At 42.1% G+C, this 27,674-nt stretch overlaps 2 protein-coding genes across 2 annotated transcripts; one reads left to right on the top strand and one right to left on the bottom strand.

Moving 5' to 3' along the window:
• Positions 1-81: 81 nt before the first annotated feature.
• Positions 82-6,928, top strand: LOC117457168 (dTDP-D-glucose 4,6-dehydratase-like). Its single transcript, XM_034097083.2, has 12 exons — positions 82-239; positions 750-816; positions 2,720-2,788; positions 2,870-2,960; positions 3,250-3,398; positions 3,484-3,582; positions 3,724-3,783; positions 3,991-4,034; positions 4,149-4,314; positions 4,394-4,449; positions 4,587-4,684; positions 4,772-6,928. The coding sequence occupies exons 1-12, from the start codon at positions 193-195 to the stop codon at positions 4,852-4,854; spliced, it is 1,029 nt and encodes a 342-aa protein (XP_033952974.1). The 5' UTR covers positions 82-192; the 3' UTR covers positions 4,855-6,928.
• On the bottom strand, positions 6,078-27,674 carry LOC117460319 (ATP-dependent RNA helicase DDX3X-like). Its single transcript, XM_034101673.2, has 19 exons — positions 27,358-27,674; positions 25,958-26,009; positions 25,177-25,233; positions 24,564-24,773; positions 24,082-24,184; positions 23,817-23,993; positions 23,327-23,426; positions 23,091-23,226; positions 22,211-22,308; positions 21,690-21,788; positions 21,442-21,602; positions 19,456-19,600; positions 18,933-19,077; positions 18,431-18,481; positions 17,202-17,383; positions 16,461-16,578; positions 16,209-16,362; positions 15,986-16,110; positions 6,078-13,368 (listed from the first exon to the last, which is right to left on the bottom strand). The coding sequence occupies exons 1-19, from the start codon at positions 27,400-27,402 to the stop codon at positions 13,289-13,291; spliced, it is 2,238 nt and encodes a 745-aa protein (XP_033957564.1). The 5' UTR covers positions 27,403-27,674; the 3' UTR covers positions 6,078-13,288.

The raw sequence follows: 27,674 nt of genomic DNA, 5'->3' as shown, positions 1-27,674 counted from the left end.
GCCCCTTTTCAACGTGTCAACACTGCCGTAAAACGCCCGTCAACTGTCGCAACGCACACAATGTATGTATTGTAGTGAAGTTTATGGAATAGCATCACTTCCTGTTAGCTTGCCTGCAATACAACTGTAAATACTAGCATTAAAAGGTCGTTATTATGTCTGTAGGAGACCTTAATATGCTATGACTAGAATATGGACTTTAACAGCACTGTTCTGGTGACTGGAGGCTCTGGATTCATGTGAGTTTATACTATAAATGCAGAAATATATGAATGATGTCCATTAAGCACAATTCAATTACAGTTTGTATCTGAATAATTACTGTTTGTAGACGATTCTAACACTAATGTTGCATTACAGTCGGCTACACCGAGTTTAATTCACCTACTAAATACGCAAAATATGATTATATTGATATTCCTCTTATTCATGCATTAACCAATAAGCAGATGCAGCTGGATGTGGTTAATCTGTAAGCATCTGTACGCAGAGATGATGAAAAGTACTATATTATAGTATTTCCATTCTCTGACACTTTGTACTCCTATTTCATGTGATGTCTGAGGCCAATATTTTACTTTTTACTCCACTACATTTATTTTTAAAACACTCAGTGGATTCAACAAAACATTACAACATATCATTGCGTTTGTCGTAATTTGTATGGGTTTTAAGTCATCTTTAGCTGTCAATTAAAGCTGTATAATTGCATGAAACCTCAAAATGTAACTCTTATCATCTCCTTCCAGCGGCTCACATCTTGTGTGCTCGCTGGTCACCAGACACCCTGACTGGAGGATAATAAACTTGGATAATGTAAGTCTCTCCTGGTTTTTATGTACGTATTTTAGCATGTTTTACTGAGCTAAATAATAATAATAATACATTACATTTATAAAGCGCTTTTCCTGGTGCTCAAAGTGCTTACAAGCAAGTACAACTAAAATAACAACAAAAGTAGAAAGTGCTAAGCTAGGTGGAATAAGGGCACGTTGATTAGGAGTTGAAAGCAAGAGTGAAAAGGTGAGTTTTGAGGGATTGTTTGAATGATGTGAGTGTTGGCAGATCTGACGTGGCTGGGGAGGGGGTTCCAGAGTGTGTGGGGGGGGGGGCTGCTGCGAAGGCCCTGTCACCCCAGGTCCGGAGCTTTGTCCTGATGGGCTGCAGCAGGTTAGCTTCACCAGACCTGAGGCGACGGGTGGGGGTGTGTCGTTGGATGAGGTCACAGAGGTGTGGGGGGGGGGGGGGGGTGTTGAGGGCTTTGAAAGTGAAAAGTAATATTTTAAAGTCAATGCGGTGTTTGATGGGGAGCCAGTGGAGGTCATGGAGGATAGGGGTGATGTCAGGGCCGGCCCTCGGCATAGGCAGTATAGGCGAATGCTAAGGGCGCATCAACCCATAGGGGGCGCCAAAAATTGAAAAAAAAAAAAAAGTTAGAAATAAAAAATATATATATTTTTTTTATTTCATAACAACACAATTTCCCGATTTTGGATCAACAAAGTACATCTTATTATCTTATACTAACAGAACTACGCCTATATTGCGTACAGCACCCATAAACTATGGCACTCACCCCCCCCCCCCAAATCAAGTTGAACTGCCCCAGTCCCAGTAAAAAACAAAAGTTTATGTGAAATTGTTCTTTTTTTGAAATAATGGTTTTAGTGTGCAATTATAGGTTTTAATTTTGTATTTGTATTCATTTAAAATAAATCAAACTCCCAAAAAACGTACACAGCTTCTGTGTGCTTTTATTAACATTGGAATTTACTGTGTAAGCGGCCGCGGGGGGGAGAGCTTTAGAGAGCTCTCTCCTGAAAGACTGAGAGGCTCTGATAACCTCAACTCAGTGAGGTAAAGGCACACCTTTATATGATCATTATAGTTATAAAAAAATAAAAAAATAGGTGAAAAACAGGTATAAAATACTGACAGTACAAAAAAGTTGTTATTAATAAACAAGAATACAGTTTGAAAGGAGAGTGATTTGTAAAATATCCATAAAGAAAAAGAAAATCTGCTTCCAGTTCTGTTTCATCTGGGTGTTGAGAGATGTGTCCATAGATCTCCTAATGTTGCTCTCAAAGTGCACCAGATTGATGCTTTTAACTTCAATATAAAAAGTCTTCCCGGGGGTGCATGCCCCCGGACCCCCCTAGAGGAGCCCCCCCCCCCCCCCACTTAAATCATGTTCAAATGGATAGGAAACTAAATACAGTTGCACACATCTTGTGTCAATATCTTTGTTTTTGTGGTCATGCCACAACCATGCACGTGCGAATCATAGTGAGTGTCTGCATTTTGGGGGGGGGTAAAATCTTGCCTAGGGCGGCAAATTGGTCAGGGCCGGCCCTGGGTGATGTGGTCGGAGCGTCGGGTGGAGGTGAGCAAGCGGGCAGCTGAGTTTTGGACATATTGAAGTTGGCGATCCAAAAAGTGCTGTTGCAGTAATCCAGTCGGGATGTTATAAAGGCATAGATTAGAGTTTCAGCAGCGGTCGATGAGAGCGAGGGTCTGATGAGAGGGAGGGTCTGATGCGGGCGATGTTCTTTAAATGGAAGAACGCGTTTTTTGTGACCTGGTTGACGTGAGGGAGGACAGTGAGGGTGGGGTCGAGGATGATGCCAAGGTTACGGATCTGAGTGGAGGGGTTGACAATGGCCCCATCGATGGTAAGATCTTGGGTTGATGTCCCTGATGCTCTGATCTCTTCCAGCTGGATTACTGCTGCAGCCCCAGGAGTCTGGAGAGCGTGGAGGACAGCGCAAACTACACTTTCATCAGGGTGAGAGATTAGATCCATTCATGGAAGACCTTTTTACCTTCAGAGTGTTTTAATATATAAATCTACTTCTTTCCTCCACAGGGAGATGTGTGTAACTCACAGCTGGTAAATCACATTTTCAACACAGAGAACATCGATGTGATTTTCCACCTGGCGGCCAAAACACACGTTGGTGAGCAGCAGCAGTCCACCTCACATTTCTATTAAACCCCGCCTCTCGTTGCCTAACTTTGTGTTCTTCTTTCCTTTTCGGACGTGTAATTAGCTAAAGTGTTGTTGTTTATTGTTATCAGACAATGATACTACAGATTATTCAATTATTATTTAAATATTTCGTTTAGTTATTGCATTCATTTGTATAGTACTGTATCATGTCTGTATCATCTTTTGTTTCATTTGTATTTTCTTTGGTTTTACACGCTCGGAAAAAATAAATAAATAAACTAAACTAAACTTGTCAGAGACGTCATTCGAAGCGCCGGCTAGTTTCCAGCGTGTGAACATCGAAGGGACCAGAGTTTTGCTGGCAGCCGCCCATCAGGCCCCACACCAATCACAGCGCTTCGTCTACGTCAGCACTGATGAAGTGTACGGCGAGGGGCTGGATCAGGTCAGTGAGCAGCGGTTACGGTCCTAGACAGATGGAGAGTTTTTGGATTGATTTTAAGATTTATTTTTGGCGTTTGTTTTCGCAGGTCTTTGATGAGAGCAGTCCAGTGAGGCCCTCCAACCCGTATTCTACCACCAAAGCAGCTGCAGAGTACCTGGTCCGCTCCTACTGGGACAAATATAAGGTTAGGCACAAACAGTGTGGAAAGGATTTATTTACATACAATACATCATTGTGATAGTAGAAATAACAAGACACACAGATCTATTAGTTGTCCCTGACAGTTCGTTGAATATTAAATCCTGCTTTGTGTTTGTATTTCTAGTTTCCCATCATCATCACCAGGAGTAACAACATCTACGGGCCACGGCAGTACACCGAGAAGGTACTTTTGTACTTAGCTTGGAGCCATTGTGTACAAAATATATATATGTATAAGCACTGTTAGGTAACATTTTGTCTGTAGCACAGCGGCTTGCCTTACCTGGTTTCGTTATAAGGCTGTAAACTGTAAAGCTAAAATAACATGCTAGTAGTTCATTTGAAATTTAACATTATTTTCAAAAAGCAAAAGCTCTTCTTGATCTTTCAGGTTATTCCCAAGTTCCTCACCCTCCTTCGAATGAACAAGAAATGGTAGGTTTGAACTTTACTTTGAAATAGTTTTGCAGAGAAACCAGCTTCAGTATTCATTCATAAAAAATAAATGTATATCTAGTTTCAAATCTGAACCCCTCATTTCTCCTGCAGCACCATCCAAGGAACCCTCCCTAAATCCCGGCACTTCCTGTTTGTCGATGACGCCATCAACGCCCTCCGGCTCGTCCTGGAGAAAGGCATTGTGGGAGAAATCTACAATGTGGGAACAAGCTGTGAGATTCTCATCATGCAACTGGCTAAGGAGCTCGTTAAAATGGTGGGTTTAGAAACTGCTGATGTAAAAACAGATAAGAGGAGGTAGCAGATGTTAAAATATCTCATCTATTGTGTTTCAGGTCAAGAACGTGCCGGACTCCGAGGTGAACGATTGGCTCGAGTTTGTGCCTGACAGGTGAGCAAACTAATTAAATAATAACAATCTACATCATAAAAACAACACACTTAAAATATATAAAACACAACAACAATATAATAAGAGTGTAGTACTTTACATCCACCAGCGAAGTGAGTGTTTACCTCCTCCTACAGGCCGTGTGTCGACCTGCGATATCCAATCAGCTGTGAGAAGCTGCAGCAGCTGGGCTGGAGGGCGGACGTTTCCTGGACTGAAGGCATCAGACAGACTGGTACTCTCTCTCTCTCTCTCACACTCACACTCACACTCACACAGCTTCCCTGATTAAAATGTGGCATTTGTTTTTGCTGTCTTTTAGTAAAATGGTACCAAGATAACGCAGACTTTTGGTCGGACCAAGAACCAATCAGGAGCAAGCTGGAAAAATTCACAAACAAATAAGGGCTTCCCTGCTTCTTGACTGACAGGATGCAGAAAGACGAGGAGCAGTATTTCCTACAAACTCCAAATGTTACATGACTGGACAAACACTAAAGACATGAGCACACGTCAGTGTCGCTGTACACAAGAGATTATTTTTCTCTAAATGATTGTCGGACCAAAACGTGCCTTACAACAGGATGCCTCTCTACAACCAAAGCAACGTGAATGCACTTTAATAACCGTCTTGTCTGAATGTATGGAGATATTTTTGCAATGACACATGGTTTGTTTAAGGCTGTTAATCCACTGACCAAATATTTTAGTGGAGGTGGGCTCAAAACAGGGAGGACAAGTAATACATTAAAGGTCCCGTGTCATGGCCATTTCTGCTGATCATAGTTCCATTGTTGAGGTCGACTAGAATAGATTTATATTGTTCAATGTTCCAAACTCACATTGGTTTCTCACAGCATCTCTGTATAGTATTTGTATTCACTCTGTCCTACACGGCTTGTTGGAGCTCCTGCCCCCCCTCCCTGTGAGCCCAGTGTGCTCTGATTGGTCGGGACCTTGCGAGGCTCGTTGCTGCGAGGAGCGGACGGGTTTCCGGGTCGGCGATACAGCGAGAACAAGCGAAACTCATCCTGAGCACACACACACTCACAGCCGAAGTAAAATCAACAAGTGTGGCTTGATATTGAGAAAGAAAAAGGTTTCTAACGCTGTAAGAATGGGTCTGCGGAGAGCTTTTCTCCACCATCCCAACTCGTCTATTACCAGCGTTCAGGGAGCTCTATGCAAGTCAATGGGACTCCCTGCTAGTTAGCCAAGGGGTCCTGGTGTGGGAGGAGCTCCAAGGATTGGTCCATTTTGGCCAATCCGGTCCTTTGTTGTTGATCTGGGTGTTCACACATCACAGAACCCAGGAAGCAAACAATGGAAGAAGAGAAATGTCCAGCGAGGCGTTCTGGGGCAGCAGACAGGTCTCCCTGAGTTAGAGCTTTACTCGCTGCAGGGTGCACTTTGAGGGTTTGTGACTGCAGACCGTTCACATGCAGAAAAACCTTCATAACAACAAGGGGATAACCGGAAAAGCATGACATGGGCCCTTTAAATGCATTAAAGTACAAGAAATATGACTGAAAACCACATGTACAATGTATTGAACTGCCGATACACTTTTTAATTTAATAACAAGGAACTAAAATACAACACTTTAAGGAAAAAAGGGTCAAAACACATTCTACATTTGCAAATCCAAACCTTTATTTGTGATAAAATCAGAATAGATGCACAATTATTTTTTCCTCTTCGTGCAGTGCTCCTCTTCGTGCACAACTGCTAAACTAATACAGAAAGCAAATACTAACTAGCAGGCCGGGGGTGCCGAGTCCACATCGAGGGTCTGGCCAGTCAGAAATATTAACAACACTGAGCTCTACATCTCCTTTCAATTCAGTCACTAAAACAGCAATCATTCCTAAATACAACTACACACTTTTATTTCCTGTAATAACCCTCTACATTGAACTGAAAGGGAAATGAAGCGGCAGTGTTGCGTTGGTTACCAAGAAAGCCCAACGTTATTGTGCATAAAAAAGGCGCTTTCTTTGGGTCTTATTCTCATTTAAGATGTGGATGAAGAGTCGTGATGTCACATGTGTAAAAGACCCCCATTACATCATCTTTTACCCATTTCTGATTGGCCAGAAGCTCCCCTCCATGCGAGCATCAACACACAGACGCCTGAAAATATGCAAATCACAACAACATAGCAATAGAACCACAGTTAATTCTGTGTTATGAAGACTTTTAAAGATCACCACTTGCCAGACACTCACAACAAGGGTATTTACGGGAAGGAAAAGTGTAAAGACTCAAATGAACGAAAAAAAAAAACACAAATAAAATCAACATCTGACTTGGAGAGAATCTGGACACTTGTTTTTTGTACTGCATGTTTTTTTTTCTACAAAATGGTCTTTGATCGTAACGTTTTGTTAATTGTTTTATTTATTTTAATCCAAACCTTGGCATATATGGTGGTATTGTCTCAAATTTTGTTTGCCAATTAAAAAAAAATGGCTGTTTATGCTTGGTTATCATTATTGGCAATGGAGCCTGTCGCACAAACAGGTTGTTATGGATCTGATACTGAGTCCAATGAGACTTTAAAGGTAACCCGTGCAGGACGTTTCTCCAAATATGTCACATCAACTGTAGTGAGACCGTCAGCGGCTCCACGTGCACATCTTCACGTATCGGTGCAATTAACAGAAAAGGGTTGTGGCTACAAGCTGGGTACGACTTTCAAAAGTTACTGAGGAATATGAGGAAGTACTGCCACCTCATTTCAGCACACCTGTATTAAAATAAAGGAGTGGTTGAAGACGAAAAGATGCGCACGCTATTGGTGACAGTTTTTCCATTTAAATATACGAGTTGGTGCGCTGACATATTTAAAAGAGAAACTCCTACACGTTGCATCTTTAACATTTAAAAAGCTCACACTACCCCAGAAAAATAGAAATTTTCACTCATACCAATGACATTCAACATTCAAGTGCCAGTGTTTTTGTTTACTGTCTTTTGGTCAAGTCACTTTGTAAAATATCAACTTTTGTATTAGGCTTATAAAAATAAATATTTCTCAGAAATGCTTGATAAATTACACAAACTAGCAGCGAAAGTAGACTCGAGAACTCTGTGTGCAAACAGCTGATTCCTACGGTTGCTGTCAACTACAACTCCACCTGGTCCCAAAAAAAACAGTTTCATATCTGGAAGAACCTTTCTGTAAATCACACACACACACACACACTCACACACTCACACACACCTCTCACTCACACACACACACACACACACGTAACTGTGGAGCAACCTCTCTTTTTGACACCTGTCTGCGCTACACTCACTCGCCCCTCTCTGAGGTTTTGGAGGGACGACAGAAGACTTCAACACTAATCTGAGTAACTGAAGTATTTTCTATAACTCGATGGGGTTCCTACAACAGAGGGGCCTTCAGGCCGCAGCAATGGGAGCGTAGCACCATTAATTGTTCGGCGACAATAGAAAGTACTCCTGCTGGAAAAAGGTCAGTATAACGCTGTATACAGTGTAACAAACTCCACTATCCGCTCCTTTAGGGCTGGGTATCGCCGGGTAAATTTAAGGCATCAAAAAAGGTTTTTAAAATATTCAAAAACTAAAGTGCTGACTTGTTCTAAATGACGACTTTTTCTCTCAGAGGAAATCACTTTTTGATTAGTAAAGCTGGTGGTCAAAGCAAATGTTACATTTGGGCTTTTTTACTGTACAGGGGATGGATTTATTCACAGGACGCCACCTCAAACATTACTGAGTGGCAACAACAGATATACTATACAGAGCAGTGCTTCTCAAAGTGGTCCGTGAGCGCCCCCTAGTGGTCTGTGAGTATATTGTAACATTTCACATTTGAAATAAATAAATACATTTAAGTTTTCCGCACTCTCGCGGGAATATCTCCACAATGGAACAAGCTTAAGTTTCACTTTCTATTGCATGATAAAGTCCAGGGCAACACCTTCGTCACACATGTTGTCACTTGTTTGTACCATTTTCAGGCGCTCTATAATCTGTTCTAGAAAAACGATGTGTTTTGGGATATTTGTGGAGTTAGGTGGTCTGCGAGTGTTTTTTTATTGGTTAAGTGTCCTTGGTATGAAAAAGTTGGATAAACACTGATATAGAGTAACAGCTAAATGCTAACACCAGCATGCTAACCGGCTCACAATGATGTAAGCAGCTTTAACTTGGTTGCCATCTTTGTTTCGGACGCTAGTTAATGCTAAGACAAAGCACACATGATTTTGTTGGTAATGGCATTCGTTTTGAAGGGTATCAAACTATTGGATAATTAAATGAACTGAAGGAAATGTGTTTTATTATCTTGAACTGCTATGCTTAACAATGTCCACTAGAGAGCGAATGAGTGCGCCGACTTTCCCGTACTGCATCCGTTTCTGCATTTTTAGTATAAAATAAATAGTATGGATTCTTCATCTGACATTGAAAAGATACCCAGCCCTAAGCTAACACTTTTCAGCCACTTCAAGGCACCGCGCACATGTCAGACTTTCCTGCGGCCAGCTTCTGCTCTAATCTGAACATCGCGCACACACAGAAAGCGGCTCATTCAGAGAATCTCAGTGACAGCGAGGTGAAAGCAAGCAAACGATGTGCATTGCACTCACTGCAGAAGTTCAGGGGCGTTCTAACGAGGTGGGACGGGGGGGGTTTGGGGGCACAGTGGTAGTAACTCCAGCACAGTTTAATGGTAAATACAGCCAACAGATATCATCTATCCGTGCTAGAAAAAGACCTAAATACATTGCATATATATTTGCGTAATCCGAACAACACGACTTGACTGCTTTACAAACACGATGAAAAGTGAGGTAAACTGAAGTGTTACCTTCCACGCTCCCTGCGGTGCAACTCACAACATTAGCTCATATCTTACATTGTATTTCTAGCATCAGTATCGCTGTGAAATGCTCAGTAGCTCCTTCCTTTTCTCTATCTGCCCCCTAGTGGCTGCTAGAAGGCACAGCAATGTCTACACCCAACAGATTCCTCACTGTGCGACCTTTCTTTAAAAAGGTTTGCCTTTAACTCGGCAGCAGGAACAGCGTTTAGCATCCTTAACGTTATTACTCAAACACAAAGACTGCACTAGCTGCATATTAAGTTTCTGGTTGGCAACAGCCATGGATTCAAGTAACACATCGGACTCTCACACAGGAAGTGGGGAACGATTCAGTCAAGCATTAAAACTGTTACTCAGTCAATATGTAAAGGTGGATTTTGTATCAAAATCCTATTGTGTTTATTAAACTGTAAGGTAATACGCTTCAGTTTGGCATCCTGACCACTGAGGACACGAGTTGGATGTTAAGATTTGACAGTTTTGAAACAACTATCATCAAAAAAGCTGGTTAAGAAAACGTTTACATGTAAAGGTGTCCTTAAGAATATAAAAAAAAGTGCAACTTAAAGAATTAACGTGTAAAAAAGTGAGTTTTAATATTGATTGTCGTTTGCAAAGTCAACTTATTGTCCCGTTTCTGATATTTTATCTTCATGCTGGTTATATATTATATTCACGGCTCTCTAGGATGGCGGCTATCGACCATTGCTGCAGGCAAATCAAACTGTGGTATCCATATCATGCCCACAGACGAATGCTCCGATTGGATAACGGGTGGGACGCGTCAAACACCGTTAGATCAACACTTCAACCGCTGTTTCCACTGGGAATCAGACTCAATTTGAACAATAGCGACAACACAACGCTCTGTGCTGCAAAGACAATAAAACTCATGAAGCTAAAACGATAATGCAAACTCATTTCTGTATTTGGTTCCTTTCTGTTGGACATGGTGGAGTTTCTTTTTTGTTTCTAACATTGCGTCCTATGACAACTTTCCTTCAACGTAGCATCCCATTAAACTGGCCCCTCATTTGAAACACTAGAATACAAAACTGGTTCAGTGAGAAATCACCAAACTCAAAGTCTGACACGAGAACCTGGCGTCTATACATCGAGAAACAATAATCTAGTTTGTATATGTGACCTGCTGTCTGCATGAATCCTCCAGCATTACTCAGCCTTAACCTCTTCACAAAACGATGTTAAAGCCAACTAGTTTCCCGAAGCTCCTCTCTGACTGCACTCCAGGGAAATAGCTTGACATGAACACGACCTACGATTACAAATTGGTCTTAAAATGATAGCCGACAAGAAAAAAATCAAGAGTTTTAACATAACTAAAGCCTGCTGTAGAATTGTATCTATTTGCTTGGCATTTTTTTTACCTCCTTGACCAAAAAACAACAACACTTGCATATGTTTTTTTGTCCTGGTCCAGCTTTGTCATGAGTCAAAGCCAGTGGGCAATTTGAGAGTCTGCCTCGTGAGCGTTAGCTTGTTTTTCAATTTCCAATTAGTTGGTTTTGTGTTCACCGTAAATTAAATATCTCCAAAGAATAAATGTGCCGTTCAAATTGCCCACCGAGCTAAGCTCACCAGACCGCTGCGGTCAAACGTTGAGTGATCAAACGTGATTTTTCTACACAACAAGCGAGTTTCACTTGTAATTCACATTCTTCTTCTCTTTTCTGTTTCAAGAAGAGTTGTACTATTTACATTTAATCTATTTTCACTTCGCTTAAGTTGCTCATGTAAACAAAACAAATTAAGACCCTGATGAACGTTTTCCCCACCAGGAAGCAACAGGGCTTTTCTTTTTTGGCTTATTCTGCTGCTTATTAACAAAAGGGAGGGGATCGGAACCCGCCGAGTCATCCACATTTACAGCGGAGTTCCTTTTAGAAGTTCAATCAGGGACTAAAACACAGCTGAGACGAACAGGGCTAACCGTGGGCCTTTAATGCATCACAACAATAATTAGATGTTCACTTCTGTCGTGAAGTAGCATAGCAGAAAGATGCTGAATCAACAGGAAGGACACAAGTGGATGCAAATCGTAGGCAGAAGCTAACATTTGAGTGGTTATTTAAGTGAAGCTAAAAGGGCTAACGTGTGTACAAAGTGTGGCATCATCTCCCCTGGAAAGCCCCGCCTGTCCCCGCTGTGAAACGGTTCGGCTACATCCTTTTACTTTTATCCTAAAGACCGAACAAAGAAACTGGAATGACTTATTTTAGAGAAGACTCTTCATGTAACTCTCCAGGATAGAGTGAGCGAGAACATTTTGAACTCTTTAAGCCTTTTTTTAAAGTTGTGTATCCCCCTTGAAAGAAGCTTTTGGCAGACAAGGGTTTTAAATGTTTGTGGTGGAAAGCGGAGCACGATTCTCAAAAGCAACGAGGCACTAAGAGTCATTTTGTTTCTTCAGCAGCAGCCGTGTTTCATTTCCATTAACTGCAGTCGGACAATATTCACGTCCATGCTAGGTGCGGAAAGAGTACGCCGTGTCTATCTTACAATAGAAGGTTAGATGGTGAAGTTTGCCCTCACATTTTAAAACGTTTGAGTAGGTTATAACATTTGTGTGAATAGTAAGAAAATGACCGCTGCTCAGCAATTAGTGACAAGATGCCTTTGAGAAACTCAAGCTCAAACCAGAGCTGTGACAAATCGCTCCGTTAGTACGACTCCCAAAAGCATAAAACCACTCTGCTTTCTGGCTGGCGAAGCGAAGAAGTCGTTTCTTTAATGTCTTCTTGAGTCACTCTGGATGAGGGTATATCAATATAAGTGGTTATATGTGTTTGGGAGCTCATTCTCGTGAATTTGAGCTCCAATAAATAGATAAGGAATTGCTTTGAGTTTCCTCATCGCGGTTTTAGTTTTTTTTGTTGCCAAGGTTTGATTTAGTTCAAGCCTAGTTTGTTTCCTTCCAAATATAAATAAAGAAAAACATGTTTAAACCCATACATGACATTAAATACATTTCTTTTAGTTACAGTTGGCCAATACTTGTAGCCCCTTATGGCAATTAAAACAACGGAAATAAGAGACAATTGTTTAAAAGGCACAGTACAGAAACAAATGATCCTCCATTATGTTTTGTTTCAAACAAAAGAGACGCCGTCAGCAGTCCGGAGACTGTTAGCATCGTTGCTAATGGGCTTTTCAGAGTCCAGCCGCAGTACCTTCAGTCTGTTAGACATCTTTCTCAGATCTCTGGAACTCAAGACTTCAATATGTTTTAAAAAGGTGAAAATAAAAAACGTTTCTGTTTCTGTGGCTGCTTTTAAAGTATCTACCATGTCAAGGAAGGAGACAGATCCCATTTTGGAATTTATATGCAGACATATTTTGCTCAGATTTGACATCTTGCCCATCTCTGCGCTATGTTTTAGAAAAGTGTTTGGCCGGTGATTTACAACATGGCCATGCGTTACATACAAAGATGACATGTGAAGGTACACAGGATGCCTGGCTGGCTTTGGGCGATGCAGACAAAAACACAATGAAGCCAAAAGTGAAAAGCTGTCTTCCTGCAGCTGCTTTGTGGGACTGTAAATCTAAAATCTTCCAGGGGTTAAAGGAACGCCAACATATCATTCAATTGGTTATTTTTCCTTCGAGAAGGGAACATTGTTCAAACAGTCCTCACGGAAAACAAAAGGGTGCTGCTAAGCTGAAGAATAACCAACTCAAATTGAAGTTCCCTTTATACTGTGGCCTATTGTAAGAGGTGAGATTTACCAAAGACGAGGGACCCTAAAGACAAAGGCGAGATGGAAAGGAGGATAAAAGGAAAATAATTAAAAGATCTGAGTGTATACGGGTGGAAGGAGGGCTATATAAATGAGTATAAATAGTTTAATAACATGCACATGGTTTTTCTTTAAGGTAAATGAGGGGGAGGAGACGGATGGGGAGCAGACAGTGGAGTGGAGAAAGGAAGGAAGAGGGGGTGAGTTAAGGAGGAACCTAGTTGCCCCACCAGTCCACTTGAGGGTGCGAGTAGTTTCCTCCGTAGCCATCACTCGTGTAGAAGTTTCCAAAACCAGCTGAGAGGGAGGAGAGGAGAGAACTCAGAGTTAACAACGTGAGAGAGTTGATGTTGTTCATTATAACCAGAGGTGGGAAGTAGTGGAGTACAAATACTTTGTTAAGGTACTTAAGTACATGTTTCTGGTATCAGTACTTTACTCAACTACTTATTTTTCTGACCACTTCTTACATGTTGAACTCAAATACCTGTACTTTCTACTTCTTACATGTTGAACCCAAATACCTGTACTTTCTACTTCTTACATGTTGAACCCAAATACCTGTACTTTCTACTTCTTACATGTTGAACCCAAATACCTGTACTTTCTACTTCTTACATGTTGAACTCAAATACCTGTACTTTCTACTTCTTACATGTTGAACTCAAATACCTGTACTTTCTACTTCTTACATGTTGAACTCAAATACCTGTACTTTCTACTTCTTACATGTTGAACTCAAATACCTGTACTTTCTACTTCTTACATGTTGAACCCAAATACCTGTACTTTCTACTTCTTACATGTTGAACTCAAATACCTGTACTTTCTACTTCTCACATGTTGAACTCAAATACCTGTACTTTCTACTTCTCACATGTTGAACTCAAATACCTGTACTTTCTACTTCGTACATGTTGAACTCAAATACCTGTACTTTCTACTTCTTACATGTTGAACTCAAATACCTGTACTTTCTACTTCGTACATGTTGAACTCAAATACCTGTACTTTCTACTTCTTACATGTTGAACACAAATACCTGTACTTTCTACTTCGTACATGTTGAACTCAAATACCTGTACTTTCTACTTCTTACATGTTGAACTCAAATACCTGTACTTTCTACTTCTTACATGTTGAACTCAAATACCTGTACTTTCTACTTCTTACATGTTGAACTCAAATACCTGTACTTTCTACTTCTTACATGTTGAACACAAATACCTGTACTTTCTACTTCTTACATGTTGAACTCAAATACCTGTACTTTCTACTTCTCACATGTTGAACCCAAATACCTGTACTTTCTACTTCGTACATGTTGAACTCAAATACCTGTACTTTCTACTTCTCACATGTTGAACTCAAATACCTGTACTTTCTACTTCTCACATGTTGAACCCAAATACCTGTACTTTCTACTTCTTACATGTTGAACCCAAATACCTGTACTTTCTACTTCTTACATGTTGAACCCAAATACCTGTACTTTCTACTTCTTACATGTTGAACCCAAATACCTGTACTTTCTACTTCTTACATGTTGAACCCAAATACCTGTACTTTCTGCTCTATTATCTGTATCAAATGCACACATTGATGCCACCAAATGTCACAGTCAAAATAGAAAGTACTACAAATAAACTGGAATTCATTTACATCTTAAATTATTAATATATATATATATATATACACAAAAAAAGGTTTACAAATATCCAACCTTCAAATTGTTTTTTTAAATCAACACTTAAAGCACACTTGCTAAAGAACATTTGTCTGGAAATCTCAATCCATTTGTAGCGCTGCGTGAGTATGGCCAAAAGTATGGGAGTAAATCTCACTGTAAACTATTTAAACATCACCAAATTCTGTGTTATTACGACCGATCACAACTCGGCTTGATGCAGACATACAGGGCCGGTTTTTGGCATACGCAACATAAACGGTCGCCTAGGGCGGCAGATCTGGGGGGCGCTGCGCTGGCAGCTCTGGGAGGGAAAAAACATTTTTGACTGTTGGAGCTCATCCTAATTTTCGGCCTTGATGTAAAAACATTCATAATCAAGTAAACGCAACACCCTTTTCACCACGGTTACACGTTTCATGTGTCCCGTACGATGGGCGCTGTAAGTGAGAGACACACGTTCACTAAGCGGAAAAACGATATCCTGTCACAGAGATCTGCTATTTTAAAGTAAAGTCAACACATATCGACGCTAAAAGAGCCTTCCCACGTACACACAGTCAATGTCACTTTCCAAGCCTGCCATTTTTGTTCAAGACAACACGTTTCCTTTTGAATTTTACTTCATTGTTTGTGGACTTTCGTTGATTTCCCTTGCGTTTTTGTACTGCGCGAGTTGAGACGTTTGAGTGATTGTTGCCTTCAGTCATTCACGTTTCACAACACCGTCGTTCCAGGAATTAGAATCCGTGGTAAAATGAAGGCGAGTGTTTGACACGCCGTTATGAGTTCTGAGTTCTTGTTTTCAAAAGAAACATTTCCACGAACCAGCGCTCATCAAGCTGGTTTTCTGACGAATAAAAGAGCCGTCATTCCACCTTTCTTACGCTCTTTTCTGTTCTTTGGTTTTAGCGCCTGGCCGACGCGCTCACGCATCACTCGGAGATATATTGTTTGTTTTTGGTACATTTATTTCCAGGTTATCGTTTCCAGCACTGTTCGTTCTCTTCTTTAAAACACACACATGAAGGTATCTTACCAGACGAGGTTGAAACCGTTTTCGTCGTTTAAATAAACAAATCGTATTTTCTCTTGTACTTGAGTAAAGAGTCAGTACTTCTACTTTCACCAGAGTATTTTTAAACACGAGTATCTGTACTTCTACTTGAGTAAAGGATGTGTGTACTTTAGCCCTCTCTGACTATAACACCCTGGCTGTATCCTCACCTCCTCCGAACCCGCGGTTTCCTCCGTGTCCGGCCTGGTTGCGTCCTCCACGTCCTCCAAACCCTCCGGCGGTGCCTCCGGCTGCCGTCTGACGGTAATCACGAGCGCCAAAACCACCGGAGAACCTGGAGGCAAAATCAAACACACCGTTAACATCTCATTCAAAGAGAACCGTCTTTGACCTTTAGGACACATTCCCCAACAAAGAGGGGACAGCGTTCACCTCTTAGAGCGTCCTCTGGTGTTGGTCTTATGCTGATGTTCATACGCCAGGCTCTCCAGCCATGAGGGCACTTCCTGTTTCGCCTCCACCAGGATGTCCAGCAGGTCCTTGGTGATGTTCCCATTTTTATCATTGAAGAACGATGTGGCCAATCCTACAGGAGAATACAAAGGTGAGTTACAGCAGCAGTGAATACAAGCTTTTGTGGGTTGTAGCTTAGAAAAAGCGTCAGTATTCATGAGGCAGTCTCACCGAGGTTTCCCACTCGTCCCGTACGTCCGATACGGTGAACGTACTCCTCGATGTCGCTGGGCAGATCAAAGTTGATCACATGTTTCACATTGGAGATGTCCAGACCACGAGCTGCCACCTGAGGGTGTTCAAAGGAGAAACAAGAGGTCACACACACGTGCACATGCAGCGATGCTGGAGTTTTCACCATGATGGAATTTCTCACTGATGGCAAGGACGTCTTTAAGAAATGAAAATACCGTACTTTTCGGACTATAAGCCGCGACTTTTCCCCCCATTTCTTTTGTACAGCTAACGGCCACTAGGGAACCTCCTAAATCTATGGATTTTACAGGTAAAATTGCCCACCTTTAACGCTACGGGCTCTAGGACCGGTCCGCGCCCGCCACCTCTAAGCGGCGGGCTCCAGCAGGAAAAGCTGGAGGCCGGAAAAGAGTGAGACAGGTAGCGCGCCAAAGTAAAAGTGGAACCGAGAGACAGAACGAGAGCAAGACAGACGGACAATTTAGCTGCTGCGAAAAGTACGGTATGTATGCATGTATATTTGTACATAAGTATGTGTATGTGTATATAGAATTCTGTTTATCTGTGTGAGGGCTACCTTTGTATGAGCGATGCTTTCTGCCCTCCCGCTTCTACTAATTGCGTTTGTTTTTCGGATGTATGAAGTGTCTAATTATTGAAATAGTAGAGTAAATAAAAAAACAAATCTATTGCACGTTTGCATGTGTTTGTACTGACCGCTGTGGCCACCAGGATGGGGCATTTTCCAGATCTGAACTGACTCAGCGCCTCCTCTCGGTCCCGCTGGGAACGGTCGCCATGGATACTGGTGCAGGCGTACCCCTCCCGATACAGGAAGTCCTCCAGAGCGTCGGCACCTTTCTTGGTCTCCACGAACACCAGGGTCAACGAGTCCTTACCTGAGGAGAGAAAACACACCGAGGTTAAACATTAGAAGTGAGAGGATGGTCGTGGAGGATGTGGAAGATGGAGAAAAGTAACAAAACAAAACTCAACACTGGTGTTTTGTTGGCGTGGCATCTCGTTTTGAAGCTTAGATCAAACACATTAGTCGAACCCGCGATCCTTAGTGTAATAAAATACAGACTAATGGATTTCGGTCACATGGATGAACCACAACCAATCAAAATTTGACCCAAAACATTGATGCCGTCTGTAATATTTTTACACACTTTAATGTGACGCAATCTAACGTTTTTGACACAAACGTCACAATGCGTGTCACCAGGAGCTTTATATTGTTATTTTGCCAGAAAACCTACCAACACCTGGAGATCTACAGCTGGCAAATTGTGAAATCAACCACCTTCCCTTATCCTACTCGTTCATTTCCTACTAAAAAACTGCTTTAGCTGTAAAACAAGTTGCAGCATAGTGACTACGGAGAGTCGTAAATCACTTAATCAAATCTGTCGCATTAACCTGGATGATCTTCAGGTAACGCTGCTTATAACATGCACTTGAATGACCTTGAATGACCTTGAATGAATCACAGTACACTTTGTTCTATGGACCGAACAGTGCAACAGGCAGCAGGGAGTGCAGTGTGGGGAAACAATAAGTACAAGAAACAATAAGGCACAGTGTCGGCAGCACTGTGCCTGGAGCCACTGCTGGAGAGAGTTTGGTCACAGCGAGTGAAGATTACAGCACGTTACTACCCGACGACAAGGTGTATCGGCCTCAGTGTGTAAGGTCTCGAGCTGTTGAGACGTAAACATAACCAGACTCTCTCCATCAAGGCTTTGGGTCTGACATGGAGACACCACAGCGACAGGCATGTTTGATTTAGCAAACCGGATTCATGAAATGGTACACAGAACCGAAATAATATGAATAAACAAAAAGGATTCTCCGTCCACAGAGAGGAACATCGAAAAGGGGCAAGCAAACTTATTTAAAACGTGAAATGACAGATACGATTGTGTCCCCATTGAGGATCTTACCAGGTTTCTCTATGTTGTCTCCAGTATTGTCCTGTACCTCGCTGGGGATGACTTTGGATAAAACCACACCAAACCACCAACATGTCAACTGCACTCAATCAGCAGTAGAAAACCAGCCCTGTATGTTCCTCATGTGCCCACGGTTCGCCTCCAATCAATACATCGGGTTCACCACCAAAAGAAAACGTCCTATTTTACCCAAACTCTTAATGAGTTTCTACTTTTAAAAAAGGAGGGGACTTAAAGCATTCGTTGTAAAGTGGGAGTTGTATTTGTTTGTATGCACATCCTCACTTTTGCCTCCCTGAAGCTAACACAATAATATAGAATTGTCGACTCTTAATGCACAAATAGACTGGGATGACAGGACAATATGATAATGGTAAAAAGGATTGGGGAAATAAAACCGCACTGTGTGTGTGCGTGTGTGTGTGTGTTAGCATAAGTAAATGTCTGGTAGTGTTAGGACACATCTGATGTTGTTAGTGTTGGACTGTCTCACCTGTAGCGCTGAGCAGATCCAGGAGGAAAGACCTCTTGTCGCTCTCCTCCACCCACACTACTTTCTGGGTGATGTTCTCCGAGGTGGAGCCCACTCGGCCCACCGCCAGGAAGATGTACTCCTCCAGGAAGTCCCTGGCGAGGATCTGTCGGTGGAGCACAGAGTGACCGATCAATGTGCTGCCGTTTACCGGGACATTTAGAACCCAGCTTTCAGTCGGATTGAACGACTATAAGTGGTCCTTTAAACACTTTCTTTCAATGCGAAAACAAGTGAATCAAAAAGACGTCTGGAAGGAGGAAAAACATACAATCCTTCATTTTATGGAAATACTGCAATTGCTGGTCAACCCTGTCACAGACTATATGACTCAGCTCATCATAACAACCTAATAAGGCTGTCCAACAACATCAGGGACCCAAAGCATGCTCTGATCAGAGAATATGAACTGCTACCATCTAATGGAGATTCAATAAAGTCAGACTGAAGCATCCAATAAAGTATTATCATATCGTAACTGTACCTGGATCTCTTTAGGGAAGGTGGCGCTGAACATCATGGTTTGTCGGATGCCTTTGTGCGGCATGGTGTCCTGCTCAACGATGCGTCTGATCTGGGGTTCGAATCCCATGTCCAACATACGATCTGCCTCGTCCAGGACCAGGTAGCTGAAGGGAAGAAGCACAGAGGAGGCGTCACATTTAGAATAAAGTTTAAAGGTTGTGCAAAATCCACTTCTCCATGTCTCTTCTACATCAACATGTGTCCCCTCTTCTTCATGTCTCTTCTACATCAACATGTGTCCCCTCTTCTTCATGTCTCTTCTACATCAACATGTGTCCCCTCTTCTTCATGTCTCTTCTACATCAACATGTGTCCCCTCTTCTTCATGTCTCTTCTACATCAACATGTGTCCCCTCTTCTCCATGTCTCTTCTACATCAACATGTGTCCCCTCTTCTCCATGTCTCTTCTACATCAACATGTGTCCCCTCTTCTTCATGTCTCTTCTTCATCAACATGTGTCCCCTCTTCTTCATGTCTCTTCTACATCAACATGTGTCCCCTCTTCTCCATGTCTCTTCTACATCAACATGTGTCCCCTCTTCTTCATGTCTCTTCTACATCAACATGTGTCCCCTCTTCTTCATGTCTTTTCTACATCAACATGTGTCCCCTCTTCTTCATGTCTCTTCTACATCAACATGTTTCCCCTCTTCCTCATGTCTCTTCTACATCAACATGTGTCCCCTCTTCTTCATGTCTCTTCTACATCAACATGTGTCCCCTCTTCTTCATGTCTCTTCTTCATCAACATGTGTCCCCTCTTCCTCATGTCTCTTCTACATCAACATGTGTCCCCTCTTCTTCATGTCTCTTCTACATCAACATGTGTCCCCTCTTCTCCATGTCTCTTCTACATCAACATGTGTCCCCTCTTCTTCATGTCTCTTCTTCATCAACACGTGTCCCCTCTTCTTCATGTCTCTTCTACATCAACATGTGTCCCCTCTTCTTCATGTCTCTTCTTCATCAACACGTGTCCCCTCTTCTCCATCAACATGTGTCCCCTCTTCTTCATGTCTCTTCTACATCAACATGTGTCCCCTCTTCTTCATGTCTCTTCTACATCAACATGTGTCCCCTCTTCTCCATGTCTCTTCTACATCAACATGTGTCCCCTCTTCTACATGTCTCTTCTTCATCAACATGTGTCCCCTCTTCTCCATGTCTCTTCTACATCAACATGTGTCCCCTCTTCTCCATGTCTCTTCTACATCAACATGTGTCCCCTCTTCTACATGTCTCTTCTTCATCAACATGTGTCCCCTCTTCTCCATGTCTCTTCTACATCAACATGTGTCCCCTCTTCTTCATGTCTCTTCTACATCAACATGTGTCCCCTCTTCTTCATGTCTCTTCTTCATCAACATGTGTCCCCTCTTCTCCATGTCTCTTCTTCATCAACATGTGTCCCCTCTTCTCCATGTCTCTTCTACATCAACATGTGTCCCCTCTTCTCCATGTCTCTTCTACATCAACATGTCTGTGGAAAGAGACTAGAAGATTCTCTCTCTTTTTGTCCTGATCCATTTCTATAAAAACCTGCCGATGAGGTTTTGGCCACTTTATGATGTCATAACGATGTTTCAGCTTGTGCAACCATTAGCCAATCAGCAACCACTCCCCCCCCCACCACCTTAATCTCCTCCTAGAGCACCATTGGGTTCTTTTTAACCAAATATCTCTCAGAGGGGCGACACACACACACACACACACACACACACACACACACACACACACACACACACACACACACACACACACACACACACACACACACACACACACACACACACACACACACACACACACACACACACACACACACACACACACACACACACACCACACACACACACACACACACACACACACACTAATGAAAAACAGTATAATAGGGGAGCTTTCATCTGAACCCAGACGGCCGGATAACATGTTCGTCTTACTTGCAGTAGTCCAGTCCGATCTTGCCTCTCTCCATCATATCCACCAGTCGACCAGGTGTAGCGACCAGCATGTGACAGCCTCGCTCCAGATCTCTGATCTGCTGACCAATGTCCGCGCCTCCGTACACAACGCAGGGACGCACTCTCGAGCGGTAGGAGAACTGTGGATAGAAACGAAAATGTTAAAGAAGCACAAGGACAAATACATCTCCATTTTTTCTGATGTCATGCTCGTGTGTTTGTTTTACCTTCCTGGCTTCGTCGTATATCTGCAGAGCCAGTTCTCTGGTCGGAGCCAAAATCAGTGACATGGGGAAGTGCTTACGACGGCCATACTTTCCATTGTCCTGTAATACAATGACAACCATTCGGGAGCAGTGGATGATTTGTTATTTTTAGCACAGTTTAGAACCACGTTTACCTGAATATGAGCTCAAAAGAAATAGTAAAGACGGTTTATTTGAATTTACTCGGCGCATTACTTCACTCACTCTACTATTTGTTAGAAAATGGTCCCTAATAGAAGTTTGACTGTCTTGAGTTGAAGCTACATACTGCCTTGTGTGCTATTAAATACCATTTGCCAATTAGTTGTCAAGTTGATCCCCGATTTAAACTATATGTAGTGTTGTTATTTGTCAAGTTCATACACTAAAAGTACAAGATATCCACTCTTAAAGATGTATAATTCCAATAAATCAATAGAAACGTTCTCGAGCAAATAGATTTATGCGTTTTACTAAATAAAGCACGGTTATTTCTTCCCCACCTGTCCAGATGCTTTAGCTGCGTTCAGAGCTTCTCCTGGTCCTTCGCTGAAGATCTGGCTGAGGATCGGCAGCAGGAAAGCTGCAGTTTTTCCAGAACCTGCAGACACAAACATCTCAGAGTATCATCTCATGATTCTGACTCCTACATGTTGAAGTCCCCTACGAGAGCCGTTTTGGTTTCAAGACCCTGGTTTGCGGAGGATACCAAAAAAGTCCTAGAAAAGACTAACTGAAAACTATTGCTGCTAAAAAGTTAGCAATGATTGAGAGTCAGACCTAAACATTTCAGATGTGTGCATCTCAAACTGCTTTAACTTTAATTCAAGTATCTTTGCTTTTAAATGTCATTTGATAATATGTTTCTTAACGTCTTTTATTTTTGTAAAGCACTTTCAATTGCCTTGTGTTGAAATGTGCTGTAAAAATACCCCTGCCTTGTCTATATGCATTAGTGTGTGAGTTAGTCTGTGAGTGTTTCTCAATCTCGAGTAAAGCTGCTCCAGAGCCACTATTTCAAGCATACTACATCATCGAGTGCCGCCGAAGGACTGTTCCAATGTCCAGCATACTTGGAATTCTACCGAGCCCGGCGTACTTCGTTTGGAGACTGCACATGTGTAGACTCCGTGGTCTTAAAATCCCCACAATGCTTTGCGCACGGACCAATTTCCCCAAATCTGTGGCGGAAAATGTAAGGCGGGGCCTCTCATATGACCCACACCTGCACACTTGCTAGCCTGTTCCACTCTTCGTTTTCCGAATGCTAGGAAGTATTCTTGCCTCGCTTCTGAAGCAAGGCGCTCGGAAGACATGTGCTACCAAGCAAGTGTACTCGAGATTGAGAAACACCCAGTATGTGTGTGTGTGTGTGTGTCCTACCTGTCTGAGCGCAGGCCATGCAGTCCCGCTTCGACTTGACAATAGGAATGGCATATTTCTGGACAGGTGTGGGTCTGGTGTAGCGACAGAGAGCGATGTTCGCCATGACGATCTCCCCCATGTCCACATCCTGGAACTACACAGCAAACACACATTCATAAAACAGAGAGCCGTGGAAAGTGTTCATGCAGATTATATGAGATGCAATGTTGTTATATCCATGGTTAGCAGCGTACACTCTCGATGTGGTGAGGGCAGTTCTGTCCCGTGGCCTCAACAGGAATGTCATCGTATTTTTCAAAGTTGATCCCAGTGTTTCCGCCGGAGAACAACTCGCTGCAGGGGAACAGAACAGGAGCAAAGACATGCAATTAAACAAAGTTCCTCAACATGGCCCATGTGTTTGAAACAACAATACATCTTGGTGCTTTTTAACTGGTGTTTATATCAAAAACATCATCCCAACAACATTTTAAAAACTCATGGTGACGTCTCGAAATGTCAAAACACGCATCAGAGAAAAAGGCAGGAAAGCTAAAACCAAGGAATTAAATTAATGTCAAATAGTGTCGGCACTTTGAGTTTTGGTTATTCTCCTTTGGCTTTCAGAATAATAGTAGACTTGAGTTTACACTCCCATACTGGTATAACATGTGTACGACTTGCTTGTTAAATCCAATGTTCCCCCTGATATGTCCTTTAGTGAGAGTAGAGCTGCAGACTCACCTTTCCAGGCGTTCGTTTCGTGCCGTTGGTTTGGCCCAGTCTCCATCCTCTCTGGGCTCCTCCACCCAGCGGTTGTTTCCTCCTCCTCCTCCACCACCACCACCACCACTTCCTCCACCTCCTCCTCCTCCGCCTCCACCACCTCCTCCACCACCACTGAATCCACCGTGATCAAACCTGAACACAACAGAAGATACAAGAGTTACGCTACCATGTTCACCAAAGACTTTTCACGTTATTGTCCCCGCGTCTCATCTCTACTCGCCTTCCTCTGTTTGCGTTTCCTGTGTGATTGAAGAAGGCAGACTTCCCTCGGTTGTTGCCAAAATTGCCGTAAGTTTCCTTGGGCGTGTTCCAGCCACCTGCATCTGGCAGAAAGACTAAATATAAAAAAAGATATACATCTATATGTGTATGCCCAATAACACAAACAAATATAGTAGATCAAGATTCAAAGGTTGTATTGTCATATGCACAAAAGCTACAGTGTAGAAAGAACAATGCAATTCTTCTGGCTTTAGCTCCAACAATGCAACATATAATTAAATATTAAAAAGTAGTGCAGTGTAGCAGTCTCTTTCTTAAATCTGTATAATTACATACTTTAAAAAAAATGTTTTACAATCCCCTCTGTGGGAATAATACAGGTATTCTGATCTGATTTAAAAAGGAGGCAGGATACAAGGATAGATCTAACAATAATATAAAATAAATACGAATAACTTGCAGTAATAAACGGAAGCCCACCTTTGTTTTCGTAGCCGGCGAACGCCATTGGTTGCACCGCGGGGATGATGGGGTTGAAGGCTCCACCCCTGTTGCCACGGTAACCCCCTCCGATGCCACCGCGGCCCCGCTCCATGCGAGGCGGACCTCGGTGTTGAAACGTGTTGGCGCCCGCCATGCGGTTGTCATGGTAGCCGTTCACAAAGTTGTTGCGACCCGCATCCCAGCCATCTGCAAAATGTTTTCCCACAATCCCGAATATAAAAATATGTATATCCTATATATACACAATCAGACACATGTATACATATGCACACATCAAGACATACATAAAAGCATAACAATCAATATATACAAAATAATTGTCTATTCAATATCTTAATATATACCTCATAATATAATGAGATTAAAAGGGATCCTAGTTTCAGAGGACACTATATGCACTGTACACAATTTGTTTATATATACACACTATGTTTGTATGTATAGTACATGGTATATAAGTGAGTATACTAGTATATTCTGTATATTTTAAGACGCATAGAGGAGGTAACAAACCAGAAAACACACTGAGGAGTGATACAGAAGGGAATATTGGTAGAGAAAATGCAGATTTCAGCAGATTTAGACTCACATGTTGCTGGCGGCGCTATGGTGTATCCCCCCGGTCGCTGGGCAGCGAAGGCATTTCCTGCTGGACGGAAGAAAGTGTTTCAGTTGTGTTTACCATTAGCGTTTTCTTTTTAAAATGCACTTGATAAAAAGGTACCCTGTGGAGTTTCTGACCCCTGGTAGCATTATGGAGTTTTTCCAAGCGGCCCCTCGTTTTGTTTGCATACTTTGACACAAGCATGCAGGCGTAGCGAAAAAACACTTTCTCTATCAGCGGCTCCTCGATGTGTTAGTGGGGGGAAACGTGGCGATGCAAGAGCAAAGGCACAGAAGAAGGCGACTGCCTAGCTACCTAACATTGATGTCAACAATGTTTTAAAAAAAGAATGGGCTTTGCAAATCTTTCACGAGGAAGGATATAAGCTCAATGACTCACACAATGTATACATTTTGGTGAGTAAATGTAAACCAAACTCAACATTTGTTTACAAGAAAACTCCACAGGACAGCTTTGACTGAACTTGCTGCACACCGTTTTTGGAAGCTTCATTGTTCCTAAAGGATTGTTAAAAACCTTTTGAAGCACACCCAGCGTGCATTGATCTGTGGTGCACCTCTGAATCTAGAAACCAAGGAAATACGATATATGTTGTACTTCTGTAAATGGAAAAAGAAAGTGTTCCCCTTGGTTGCTTTCCTGCTGTGGAGCTCTTCCTTGTTTCAGCTTAGTTGCCATAGTGTATTGGTTTTGGGAGCCTATGCACATTTATTTGAAGAGAAAAGGAGTTCAAACAACTGCTTACGGTTAGGGCCTCCACCTTGTCCGTCTGCCCCACTCAAGTCTAGGACAGCCAGCTGGGGAAACACACAGAAAAAATACAAACATGCAGTCATTTCAGCAGAACAAATCTAGCATTTTGTTTCTTCTTGCACCAGGTGACGCCTACACCTGCTTGGAAATAAAAGCCAACAATGTATTTTTGAATTATTCATCAGAACTAGCAATGCAAAAAAAGCATGGGAAAGTTTTTGAGATGTCCAGATTAAAAAAAATGTTTATGATGCCCCAATTAGATTAAATATATAAAAGTATTTGAAACTCGACATGCAGAAATTCCTTTAGGGCGATGTCAACAAACTGCATTCAGCTCAGAACAAAAAGGGTCACATCCAATGATTACCATGTACGTATTGTACCTTTCATACTGATCCACTTTATTATCTCACACTGGTGGACATGTGATTCTATGTGTCATGTATTTGTTATTATGCTAGTTTTGTGACTACCTGTGCAGGGACACAATATGCAAATTAGTTTCTACCTTACTCTGGTGCAGAAATAAACAATAAAAGTAATAAATATAGTGAATTTCCGTCCTGGGTATGCAATGCTCCTCTACACTGCTGCAATATTTAGTGGTTTAAGCTAATAACAAGGTTTGATTTCTCCAAAAAAACATTATCAGAGCCGGTTTTTTTGCATCCTAAGAGAAAAAAAATGACTTTGTTTTATTGTACATGCAACGCTTTCATAGACATGTTGCCAATTAGAACATATAGTACTTTACTGTTGCCATCCAACTGTCTGTCCAGTCAGACACAACTAGACTACGTTGATGGTGACGCAGAAGGAAAGGGATTTTTTTTTTTAAAGCGGGACGCAGTGAAGACTAACTATGCAATAATGCTTATGCACTGAAAGCTAGAGGGCTGGACTGTAAAACCCCGCATTGTTGGTGTGTCAGAGCCACCATCCCTGCAACCTCCATTTTATTACTGTATCTAGCTGCAAGAGAAACGCAGTGAACAGAATAGTTGAAGGGGGTGTTTCATATGTTCACCGGGGAGAGCCGAATTAACCATTCGGGCGTAAATAGTAATTCGGCTTTTAAGCCATGTAATTTAAAGCTACTAAAATAAGCTTTCTTGTATCATGTCAAATGGCTTTTTACTGTAGCCCACATGAATATAATGTAACAGACAATTCGGGTTCAAATCAATCTAAGTACTACTCCATCACCGCCCCGCCGTCACTCCTGGTCATGTGGGTGTAGAAATGAAGCGCACCCAACGCTAGGTAGCATGCTAGCATCTCTTAGCTTTTCTTTTAGGCTAGCCGGTAAGCTAGCACATATCCACACGATTATAAACAACTTTTCCGCCACAAACACTGCAAGACACAATACAAACAGATTCATTTTACCTGCTGCTCTAGACCGTGGACATTTTCGACGGCCACATGACTCATAACTATTGAATACGGAGGAAAAATGTTGTCGTTGAAAGAGATCCTCTTTGTTAGCCGGGTTTTTGATGCAATGTTATTTCTCCTCCAACGCGTTTCTGGGCAGATTGCGTCAGTTGTTTCAGTGGTTTTACAAGCTGTACCGTTGTAAAATGCTAATCGTGAATTTTACGTGATGATAAATTCCTATTTTTTTAGCTACAAGGATGGCACTTCATGCAAACTCAGCTGATGTCGGTTTGCTCTTTAGCCGAAGATGAGGCCGTCATGCACTA

The sequence above is a fragment of the Pseudochaenichthys georgianus genome, chromosome 2 (genome assembly GCF_902827115.2).
Source record: "Pseudochaenichthys georgianus chromosome 2, fPseGeo1.2, whole genome shotgun sequence".
Classification (NCBI taxonomy): Eukaryota; Metazoa; Chordata; class Actinopteri; order Perciformes; family Channichthyidae; genus Pseudochaenichthys; species Pseudochaenichthys georgianus.
This window is presented reverse-complemented; position numbering and strand designations above follow the sequence as displayed.

Excerpts from the sequence above, each read along its gene's own strand:
- LOC117460319 (XM_034101673.2), bottom strand. The coding sequence starts at position 27,402 with ATGAGTCATGTGGCCGTCGAAAATGTCCACGGTCTAGAGCAGCAG. Across the intron at positions 18,482-18,932 it reads GGATCTGCTCAGCGCTACAG|TCATCCCCAGCGAGGTACAG; the intron begins GTGAGACAGTCC and ends TTTTATCCAAAG. Across the intron at positions 16,579-17,201 it reads CCATCCTGGTGGCCACAGCG|GTGGCAGCTCGTGGTCTGGA; the intron begins GTCAGTACAAAC and ends GAACACCCTCAG.
- LOC117457168 (XM_034097083.2), top strand. The coding sequence starts at position 193 with ATGGACTTTAACAGCACTGTTCTGGTGACTGGAGGCTCTGGATTCAT. Across the intron at positions 3,399-3,483 it reads ACGGCGAGGGGCTGGATCAG|GTCTTTGATGAGAGCAGTCC; the intron begins GTCAGTGAGCAG and ends TTGTTTTCGCAG. Across the intron at positions 3,583-3,723 it reads CCTACTGGGACAAATATAAG|TTTCCCATCATCATCACCAG; the intron begins GTTAGGCACAAA and ends TTGTATTTCTAG.